We start from the raw sequence: 12,040 nt of genomic DNA, 5'->3' as shown, positions 1-12,040 counted from the left end.
TCAATAAATCAGAAACACTATACAAAAAGAATGCAGATTCTGGGAAGGAAAACAGCAGAAAATGCGTGAAAAACTGAGGTCGGGCAGCATCTGCAGAGAATTAGCTTTCACATCAAATACTCTTCTTCAAAGGCAGACAGAATTATTTTCCAGTGTACCAAATGTTAACCTTGTGCAATGCAACCAGCAGGACAGAAACTAATTACACGATCCATCATAGTAAGAAAAAACGTCCCTTTTAAAAACTACAGGAATCTCAAAGATTGGACCAGATTTTCTTTTATTTTCTGTAAGAAATACTTTTTTCTTTCTATCATCACCATGACCTGGTGCTTCACAGACAATAAAGTGCTTTTGATATGTAATCACAGCAAGGTCTTACAAACATCAACAAAGTTAATGATGTATTTTAATGATGTTAGTTGATAGACAATAGACAATAGACAATAGGTGCAGGAGTAGGCCATTCAGCCCTTCGAGCCAGCACCGCCATTCAATGCGATCATGGCTGATCACTCTCAATCAGTACCCCGTTCCTGCCTTCTCCCCATACCCCCTCACTCCGCTATCCTTAAGAGCTCTATCCAGCTCTCTCTTGAAAGCATCCACACCTTCTCCATTCTCTGACTGAAAAAGTTCTTCCTCATCTCCGTTCTAAATGGCCTACCCCTTATTCTTAAACTGTGGCCCCTTGTTCTGGACTCCCCCAACATTGGGAACATGTTTCCTGCCTCTAATGTGTCCAATCCCCTAATTATCTTATACGTTTCAATAAGATACCCCCTCATCCTTCTAAATTCCAGTGTATACAAGCCTAATTGCTCCAGCCTTTCAACATACGACAGTCCCGCCATTCCGGGAATCAACCTAGTGAACCTACGCTGCACGCCCTCAATAGCAAGAATATCCTTCCTCAAATTTGGAGACCAAAACTGCACACAGTACTCCAGGTGCGGTCTCACCAGGGCCCGGTACAACTGTAGAAGGACCTCTTTGCTCCTATACTCAACTCCTCTTGTTACGAAGGCCAACATTCTATTGGCTTTCTTCACTGCCTGCTGTACCTGCATGCTTCCTTTCAGTGACTGATGCACTAGGACACCCAGGTCTCGTTGAACATCCCCTCTTCCTAACTTGACACCATTCAGATAATAATCTGCCTTTCTATTTTTACTTCCAAAGTGAATAACCTCACACTTATCTACATTAAACTGCATCTGCCATGTATCCGCCCACTCACACAACCTGTCCAAGTCACCCTGCAGCCTTATTGCATCTTCCTCACAATTCACACTACCCCCCAGCTTAGTATCATCTGCAAATTTGCTAATGGTACTTTTAATCCCTTCATCTAAGTCATTAATGTATATCGTAAATAGCTGGGGTCCCAGCACCGAACCTTGCCCTACCCCACTGGTCACTGCCTGCCATTCCGAAATAATTTATTTGAAATAATGCAATAGGATGTTGCATGGAGCAAAGGCTAGAGACTGGAAATCAGATTAATGTTTCATTCAAATAGATTTGATCAGCATGATTCATTTCTGATTAATAAAAAGGTTTTGTTTCGAGTTTACTGGGGTTGAATAGATTTTTTTCGGAATCTTGCATCAGCAAATTCATCCATAAAGATATTTTATAATCGCTTCAGTACCTGAAAGAGCTCGGCGTTGCCTTCAAACGTCACGGCGATGTACTTGTAGTCCGCGTACGCCCAATATTGCGAGCGAGGGAAAGGGCCGAAAGGTCCGGGTGAGGAATTGGTTTCACCGTGAAGCCAGGCTAAAAACTCTTGCAGTGTGGCCTGAATGTAGTCACAATGGGTCTCAAATTGTGGAGCTAGAACATAAACATATTTCAATAATGACTGTTTTAGAAAGAAAAAAAGCCCTATCCTTGTTTTCCGTGGTATTTTACACACTGATTGATTGAAAGACACAGGCCATTCGGTCCTCCAAGACCATGCTGACTACTGATCACCCGTTCACACTACTGGTCCACCATGGAACTTCCAGCATCCTTGGTTCCAGAGCCTTTCTGGATCATTCAATTTGGCCGGACCAGCGGAGATCACGGCTTCCGAGAGGAGTCCAACAGTAACGGAACGGCCTGCCCAGGCCTTTGAGGGACCGAGATACCAGCCTTGGGAGGAGCAAAGTTTAAAAACTGTGCGGGGCAAGTTTTTTTTTACCCAGGGGATGATGAGTGGTGGTGGCCTGGGATACGGTGCGGCATGGTGGCACAGCGGTAGGGTTGCTGCCTTACAGCGAATGCAGCGCCGGAGACTCAGGTTCGATCCTGACTACGGGCGCCGTCTGTACGGAGTTTGTACATTCTCCCCGTGACCTGCGTGGGTTTTCTCCGAGATCTTCGGTTTCCTCCCACACTCCAAAGACGTACAGGTATGTAGGTTAATTGGCTGGGCGAATGTAAAAATTGTCCCTAGTGGGTGTAGGATAGTGTTAGTGTGCGGGGATCGCTGGGCGGCGCGGACCCGGTGGGCCGAAGGGCCTGTTTCTGCGCTGTATCTCTAAATCTAAAATCTACGTTGCCCGGGATGATGGTTGAGGCAGATATGATAGTGGCTTTTTAGAAACTTATGGATAGGCACATACATATACAGGGAATGGAGTGAGATGCATTATGCGCCTGCAGATGAGAATTAGTCTTGGCATCATGTTCAGCATAGACATTGTGCCCAAACGTCCTATTCCTGTTCTGTATGTTCTGTTCTACGATCAACCAGATTCCATAATCTCCACAGCAATTGTTCCAAAGACTGGCACTCATTGATTGAAATATTGTTTCTACACACACACATTTAGCCTTGCTTCTCGAAAACAAAACCCAGTCCACCATGGTGTGGAATCTTTCACATTGTTAAACTATCATTTATTTTCTGACATATAATAGGCCGCTGCACATCTTCAATTCACCCCATCTAAAATACCCGCAAATTAATGTTCTATAGTCACTGGAGCAGGTTATTAAATGACAGCGCTCAGATTTCATCTGCGCAATAACAGTAGAATACTTAATGTTCAGAAAGAGGAAGGTTAAAATGTGCTACGCATTGTTAAAAAAGAAAAGGAAAGGACTTTAGAAAACACACACTTGGGTTCTCTTTGGAGAAAACTGCTGAAAAAGAACAGAAACCAGCGTACAAATATGGACTTCTCCAAGTAGATGCTTCTTAAAATTATTTGTCATGCTAACACAAAGTCTTACACTTTTAGTTTAGTTTAGTTCAGAGATACAGCACAGTAACAGGCCCTTCGGCCCACCAAATCCGTGCCAACCAGCGATCCCCGCACACTAACAATATCCTACGCACTAGGGCCAATTTTGTACATTTATACCAAGCCAATTAACCTACAAACCTGTACGCCTTTGGAGTGTGGGAGGAAACCGGAGCTTCCCAGAGAAAACCCACACAGGTCATGGGGAGAATGCACAAACTCAGTACAGACAGCACAGCACCCGTGCTCAGGATCGAACCTGGGTCTCTGGCGCTGTGAGGCAGCAACTCTACCGCTGGGCCACCGTGCCGCCATTTGTTAAAACTATTAGCAATCATTGTTGGATAAAGATGGAATTCAATTATACCAAATAATGGAGCAATGGCAAAACTTCCATTTGTATTGTGTTGCATAATAAAATTAAACAAACCTTTTAAAGGTTTAATCAAACCAAGTCATAAGCTGATAACCAAAAGCTTGGTCAGGGTTGTTTTAGTGTCTTAATGAAGGAAAGGGTGGCAGATATTTAGATAAATAATTTAAAGGTCCAGGGCTGATGAGGGCTGGAATTGGTGAGGCACCGAGATCTTATTTGAACTGCAGCAAATTAGAATTGAAAAACAAATCAACTTTGAAAAAGAGAGACCTTTACTCTGCACTCCGATTTTCCCCTTTAGTTTAGTTTAATTTTGAAATAGAGCATGGAAACAGGCTCTTCGGCCTACCGCGTGTGTGCTGACCAGCAAGCACCTCGTATACTCGTTCTATCCTACACACGCGAGACAATTTACAGAAGTGAATTAACCGACACACCTGCACGTCTTCAGAATGTGGGAGGAAATTGGAGCACCCGAGGAAAACCCACGCAGTCACAGGGAGAACATACAAAACTCTGTACAGACAGCACCCGGAGTCAGGATTAAGCCCGGGTCTCTGGCGTTGTGAGGCACCAACTCTCCCGCTGCGCTACTGCGCCTTTGTATTGTACTCGAGTTTGATTTGATTATATTTATCTCAGTATACCTGATCTGTTTGGATAGTGTGCAAGATAAAAAATTTCACTGTACATGTGACAATAGACAATAGACAATAGGTGCAGGAGGAGGCCATTCGGCCCTTCGAGCCAGCACCGCCATTCAATGTGATCATGGCTGATCATTCTCAATCAGTACCCTGTTCCTACCTTCTCCCCATACCCCCTGACTCCGCTATCCTTGACTCTAATAATAAGAGACAATAATAAATCTAAACAAAAACCAAGGCAGGTCAACAGTCAGCAAACATGAGACCAGGACAAGGAGAGAGATGTCGGACTGCATAATTTTGGATGACAAAGAATGATGTAAGCTGACTAGGTCAGGCTTGTGAGTGAGGTAAAAAAGAGAGGAAAAGAGCCGAATGCTTGCGCGAGGCGTACAGCGGGGGTCAAAAATTTGGATTTATTCACAAAATGCTGGAGTAACTCAGCAGGTCAGGCAGCATCTCGGGAGAGAAGGAATGGGTGACGTTTCGGGTCGAGACCCTTCTTTTGAAACTTTACACACAAAATTACCAGTTTCATGCCTCTTTTAGTGCATTTCAAAGTAAAAACGGACATTACAAATTAATGTGAATATGTCACTGTATACTACTAGTCAAGTCAAGTCAAGTTTATTTGTCACATACATACACGATGTGCAGTGAAATGAAAGTGGCAATGCCTGCGGATTGTGCACAAAAAAGAATTACAGTTACAGTATATAAATAAAGTTAATACAGTTAATATAAAGAAGACAAAATTTAGTCCCTGGAGTTATAAAAGTTGACAGTCCTGATGGCCTGTGGGAAGAAACGCCGTCTCATCCTCTCCGTTTTCACAGCGTGACAGCGGAGGCGTTTGCCTGACCGTAGCAGCTGGAACAGTCCGTTGCTGGGGTGGCAGGGGTCCCTCATAATCTTGCTTGCTCTGGATCTGCACCTCCTGATGTATAGGTCCTGCAGGGGGGCGAGTGTAGTTCCCATGGTGCGTTCTGCCGAACGCACTACTCTCTGCAGGGCCATCCTGTCCTGGGCAGAGCTGTTCCCAAACCAGACTGTAATGTTGTAGTAATTGGCTTTTTTGCTATGTTTTATATTTTAATCATGTCCTAATTAATTTAGTTATATAATCTTGCATTTAAATTTAATATTTACTCATTACAGTTCCACCACTGATTTTCTGGCACTCTTGGTTCCAGAGCTTTGCTGGTTTATCCAGCCGGCCCAGAAAGTCGGCTAAGGCGATAGATGTGCTGGCTCCAGCTGAGCTGGTTGCAAATTCAACCCACCGATCGGCCGTGGAAGTCCCGATGAGGTCGAGATTGGCTGCCTTGCCCAGCCTAGGCGCCACATTTTCGGGGAGACTTCCAGGGCGTGGGGGGTTTCTCACGGAACCCCAAGCGGAACCCTAATGTTCATTACGAGTCTTTTTTTTTCTTTCTTTTTTTGATCCGATTTCTCCGTTGGTAAACGCGATTTTGGCAAAGTGAAAAACGCGGAAATCATGCAAAAAGCACGGAAAATGGATTTTAAAAACGCGGAAATCCGCGGAAAATTCACATGCCTGCTAGGTGTGCAATGAAATACTGAAGTCTAGCAGTGAAACAAAAGTACGGATGATGGTTTCAGCAGCTGATGAGCTAAAGCAGAAGTGGAATTTTGCCTTGTCGCTGGGGTGAGAAGAAAGCAGTCTTAAACATGGCACAGAAACGTGATTTGAAGCTCATCTCAAAGTCAAATATAACACCGGGGCTCAAGACAGTCTGGTTCGGTTCCAAACAGATGACAAGGAGTAGATGAAGTCAGCAAGAAAGGAAAGATTTTGTGACAAGGAACAGAGACAAGGCTTTGGTATTTCCAATATTTCACTGGAAGAAATTTCTCATCCAATTGTGCCAGCTGTCAGACAATATATAGACAGTGGAGCATCAAAAGATGCGCTGATAAGGGTTGCAGGCGAGTGTAGTCAGCATACCGTGGAAAATGACACAGTGCTCTGATTACATTGCCGAGGAGGCAACAGAAGTGCGATGAGTGATGTGTATCGAAAACGCAACGTGAAATTTAATTAGCATCCAATTTTAAACATTCAGGATCGAGCTTTTCCTCAGGGGCAAAGATCGTGTTCAAGACCATGTCGTGGAAACCCATCTTGCGGCTGCTTCAGTCCAGGTCCCAGTGAACACAGCTCTCCAGTAAACCTGCTCCCTGAATTCTCCATTAATGTACTTGAACAGAAATCCAGTGAGATCTGCAAATGTGACTGGTAATTTAATGAATGTGAGGATTTTCACACAGGGCAACATAGGGAACTTTTCGAATGTTGAGTCTGAGCATTAACATTCTGCAATCTCCTCAAGGTACTACTGTATGCCATTTGTACACATTAACATTCTGCTCCAAACTGATATCAAAGCCAACTTGTGGATGCTCCATGCATGTAATGGGTGTTCCAAATGGATTCATTTCACAAGCATTTACACATTGATGAGAGTAAAATTCATTGAACTATAATCTTTTGCCATTCGAACCCAGAAAACAACTTTTCTCTCTCATTGGCACCATCAACACTGCCCTGAAAGAGAATTTTATTTTCCGCATTTTTCAGGGCATGGTCCATTGCTGAAACTAGTTATGCGTCATCAACTATAACTGTACTCAAGGCTCAATATTTCATTAGACTTTTGCCACAAAGTCTATTGCAGCTACATACCATACAAATCATGCTTTCACTCAACTAACATTAACTGTTTCAGGATTAGAGTGCATCTTATTACCAGACTCAGGAATAGTTTCTTCCCCACCATTATCAGGCATTTGAACGGTCCTTCCATAAGCTAGGGTACTGTCTGGTTCACCTCTACCTCATTGAGGGCATTGAACTGTGTCTAAGGAACTGATGCACTATAATGCTCAGAAAGATATTCTGCACTCTTTATCTTCCCCTTTGCTCCATCCAATGTACTCGAGTTTGAACTAGTTGTATCTAGTTCGGCACGGTGGCGCAGCAGTAGAGTTGCTGCCTTACAGCGAATGCAGTGCCGGAGACTCAGGTTCGATCCTGACTATGGGTGCCGTCTGTACGGAGTTTGTACGTTCTCCCCGTGACCTGCATGGGTTTTCTCCAAGATCTTCGGTTTCCTCCCACACTCCAAAAACGTACAGGTATGTAGATTAATTGGCAGGGCAAATGTAAAAATTGTCCCTAGTGTGTGTAGGATAGTGTTAATGTGCGGGGATCGCTGGGCGGCGCGGACCCGGTGGGCCGAAGGGCCTGTTTCCGCGCTGTATCTCGAAATCTAAATCTAAAAATCTTTGCATGAGATATCTGATCTATTTGGATAGCATGTGAAACAAAGCTTTTCATTGTACATGTGACAATGTAATAATGAAAATAACTTCATGACCAGCTTAATCACAGCCGATCACAGACAAATATTTATAGTCCTAATGTGAGATTTACATTTTAAATTAATCCCACATTAATTTCAATTATTCCCACATTAATTTCTAAAAAGGCTCTGGGGTGACACAGTGGCGCAGTGGTAGTGCTGCTGCCTTACAGCGCCAGAGATCCGGGTTTGATCCTGACTACGGGTGCTTTCTGCATGGAGTTTGTACATTCTCCCTGTGACCGCGTGGGTTTTCTCCGGGTGCTCCGGTTTCTTCAGCCCTCCAAAGGTGTGCGGGTGTCAGGGGTTATGGGGAGAAGGCAGGAGAATGGGATTGAGAGGGAGCGATAGATCAGCCATGATGGAATGGCGGAGTAGACTTGATGGGCCGAATGGCCTAATTCTGCTCCTATAACTTATGAATTTATGAACTTGAGGTTTTTAGATTAATTTTTTAGATTTAGATTTAGAGATACAGCGCAGAAACAGGCCCTTCGGCCCACCGAGTCCGCGCTGCCCAGCGATCCCCGCACATTAACACTATCCTACACACACTAGGGACAATTTTTACATTTACCCAGTCAATTAACCTACATACCTGTACGTCTTTGGAGTGTGAAATTGTCTTTGTAAATTCTCCTCTACCCATCGAATACATTGTCAAAGGAATTAATGCACTACAATGCTGAGAACTATATTCTATACTCTATCTTCCTCTTTGCTCCATCTATTGTACTTGAGTTTGAACTGATTGTGTCTGTGTATGGTATATCTGATCTGTTTGGTTAGCATGCTAAACAATGCTTTTCACTGTCCATGTGACAATAATGTAAATAAGCCTAATCCTCAAATTACCGGCTATAATTTATTACAGTATTAATAAAATGCAAGATAGCTTAATTCCTCTTACATTATCTGACCTTAACAGTTAACCCATGCCTGATAAAGGATCTGCAGATGCTGGTATAGACATCAGGACACAAAGTGCTGGAGTAACTCAGCGGGTCAGTCAGCATCCCTGGAGGACGAGAATAGGTGACGTTTCGGCTTGGTACCCTTCTTCAGAATGAATAAAAGAACCTTCCTGAAACACCACCAATCCACGTTCTTCAGAGGTGCTGACTGACCCGCTGAGTAACTTTGTGTGAACATCCCTGAAACGTCACCTATCCATGTTCTCCTGAGATGCTGACTGACCCGCTGAGCAACTTTGAGGGAACATCCCTGAAACGCCACCTATCCATGTTCTCCTGAGATGCTGACTGACCCGCTGAGTAACTTTGTGGGAACATCCCTGAAACGTCCCCTATCCATGTTCTCCTGAGATGCTGACTGACCCGCTGAGTAACTTTGTGTCCTTTGCTGATAATTACCACTTCCTCACGTTCTTGCTTCAGAGTCAAATTGTACTTTCACATCAATGCTACAATCTTGAGAGTTGATGGTGACTGTCCAATGCAGTACTGAAGAAATGGTGCACTGTTCGAGGTACCTCTGCGTCCCTCTGCAACTGGTTCCTTGACTTCTTCATCAGCAGAACACAATCTGTACGAATTGAAGCAACACTTCCTCCTCGATAACCGTCAGCACTGTATGCTCAGCCCCCTACTCCACTCACTCCACACTTGTGACTGTGTAGCTGGACACGGGCTGCCTCGAGTGATTCACCCGGATTCAAAGTACCCGCTGCAAAAGGACAAGGAATTCTCCTGGTATTGGGCCCACATTGCTTCATCAATAAATCCCCAAAACAATTGAACAGGTCAACAGTTCAGTGCTGTTTCTGGGTATGTTACAGTGTACAAAACCTGCACAGTTATATCCCCATAAACACCAATGGACCGAAGACCTAATAATATTTTTGAAACAGAAAGCCTAACAGCAATGGCCCTCTGTCAAATTAATTAATCATTCAGAATATTAGAAGGTTCAAATGTATATAATGCTACATCAATTATTGCCCGACTGATAAATGGCAAATAATTATCTCCCTTGCATTTCAGACCATTAACTGGTCAACATATTTTTATCTTTCAATGCTTGCCTTACTTAAATTTCCTTTTCTCAAGTCTAATATCAAAACAAATTGAAGTCATTACTTGAAAGAGGTTCCCTTATCATCGGGCTATTAAATAATTCTGACTCGTAAAGAAACTATAATATACATTATAGTTACTTAAATGGTTACTTAATGGAAGTTGTAATCCAGAGCTTCGGACTAATGATTTCACAACAAGAAACTAACATGCTGCTGACCTACCTGGGCCTTTGAATTCAGTATTTTAAACAAATCTGGATTATAAAATGCTTAATAAAAGTGACCATGGAAAGACAGCACTATAATAAAAACTTCTGGTTCACTCATTTGTCACCCATCCACACTGAGCCTGTTTTTGATTTCCCCACACACAACGTTCATTAGTTCTAGGAGCAGAATTAGGCCATTTGACCCATTAAGCCGCCATTCAATCATGGCTGATCTATCTTTGCCTCTCAATCCCATTCTCCGGCGAGATCCCATATCCCTCCAAACCTGTGCTATCCATGTACCTGTCTGTTTCTTAAACGCTGCAATGGTCCCTTCCACAACTATCTCCTCTGCAGCTCGTTTAATACACCCACCATCCTTTGCGTGAAAAAGTTACACACAGGAGAATTCTCCCTTCTCCCCGTTACCCTGTACTAATCAAGAAAAACGTTGATTCTTAGCTACTCCTTAAAATGGCGCACCAATGCTATCCAAGTCTGAAGAAGGGTCTCAAACCAAACATTACCTACCCATCTTCTCCAGGGATGCTGCCTGACCCGCTGAAATTACTCGGGCACTTTGTGTCCTTTTATGAATGCTATCTAGTTTGTGGGCACAGATCTTCAAGAGTGACACTCACCATCTTGCAGATGAGTTTAAAAGAGAGTGAAGTCTATGACCCTTTGGCACCAGTTTTGTGTCTGTTCTTACGACATATTGTTCTTCGGTGGCGCAGAGGTTAGTACTGCTGCCGGCCGCACCGCTCCAGTGATTCAGGTTCGATCCTGACCTCGGGACCTCAGCTGTCTTTGCACAGCACACATGATGTCCACGTGACCGTACAGGTTTCCCTCTGGTTTCCTCTCCAATGCCCCAAAGAGGTTTTAGCTGGGTTAATTGACTGGTAAAAACTGCCGCGGTGTAGGTGAGTTGCAGGACAGTCAGGTTAAAAGGGAACGGGATCGATGAGATGGCACTGGCAGTGGCATTGAGGCAACGGGCTAAATTGTCTCCTTCTTCTGTGCTGCGTGAAATATAACAACATTCTAGAAATATCTTACCTCCAACTTCAGTTCTTTCGTTTCTTCCAGAGCATGCGGAAAATGAAACAGTGTGGAAAATTTAAATATCAAAAATGCGCTTAGATTAAAGTGGAGCACTTGCTTCACAGTGCTCACTGTCACCTTGAAAACTGATCGTTGAAGAAAAAGGGGAAGCAGAATGGGTCAGTACTTCCATCTCTGAATTTAGCATAAAGAGATAATGAAGTTATCACAAATGACCCAAGTGCAACAGATAACTAATCCTGATGAGATGTAACTAACTTCCCAAAAAGGTCAAGCCCTGTACAATTTCTAATTTGATTTGGGGAAACAAATCATGTCTCGATAAGCCGCTAACTGAGCATTGGTGTAATTCATGCACTGTTTCTTCTGCAAGAGCAAATTAATGCTGTTAAATCCATCAAAAGTCAATTGAGACCGAAAGGATTAAAAGCGAACAAAACACTTAATTATCCCCCATATGATATCACGAGGAGAAATAGTAAATCAAACACAATTGCAGAATTTAAGAAAATCACTTTTACTTTTTTGTTGTGAAGAAACTGAACCTGTAAAATCTGAGGCTAACTATTCCCCTCTGTTGTGTGACCTTGGTGCATATATTTTATATTTCCCCTTATGAGAACAGAAACCATTATCATCAGGCTTTACACATCTTTGGAAGCAAATGGATCAGCGAGCACATGAAGAAAATGAACGTTCAAGGTCTCCCCTTCATAGAATGCCTCACCATCCAGCTCAGTTCAGTTTAGTTTATTGTCACGTGTGCAGAGGTACAGTGAAAAGCTTGTGTTGCGTGCTAACCAGTCGGCGGAAAGACAACACATGTTTACGATCGAGCCATTTGCAGTGCACAGAAAAGTGTGGAGTGATTGCTTCTGTAAAGCCTGCAAAGCTCTGCTTCTGTAAAGCCTGGGTTGGGTGCCATCTTGGAAGCTGAGCAAAGTCCCACAGTACTTTAAACAATGTGATATACACGCAAGAAGCGCAAAAAGTGCTGGAATAACTCAGTGGGTCAGGCAGCATCTCCGGAGGACATGGATGGATGATGTTTCGGGTCAGAACCCTTCCTCAGAGTGG

At 43.5% G+C, this 12,040-nt stretch overlaps 1 protein-coding gene across 2 annotated transcripts in view; it reads right to left on the bottom strand.

Moving 5' to 3' along the window:
• Positions 1-12,040, bottom strand: part of hspbap1 (hspb associated protein 1) — a 118,092-nt gene that overhangs the window by 69,751 nt on the left and 36,301 nt on the right. For both annotated transcript variants that reach the window (XM_078404377.1, XM_078404379.1), the window contains exon 3: positions 1,655-1,839. In XM_078404377.1, coding sequence (XP_078260503.1) covers positions 1,655-1,839 — 185 coding nt within the window. The remainder of the gene's footprint in view (positions 1-1,654; positions 1,840-12,040) is intronic.

The sequence above is a fragment of the Rhinoraja longicauda genome, chromosome 8, assembly GCF_053455715.1.
Source record: "Rhinoraja longicauda isolate Sanriku21f chromosome 8, sRhiLon1.1, whole genome shotgun sequence".
In the NCBI taxonomy this organism is placed as follows: Eukaryota; Metazoa; Chordata; class Chondrichthyes; order Rajiformes; family Arhynchobatidae; genus Rhinoraja; species Rhinoraja longicauda.
Note: the sequence above shows the minus strand (reverse complement) of the source record. Positions and strands in the feature narration are given on the sequence as shown.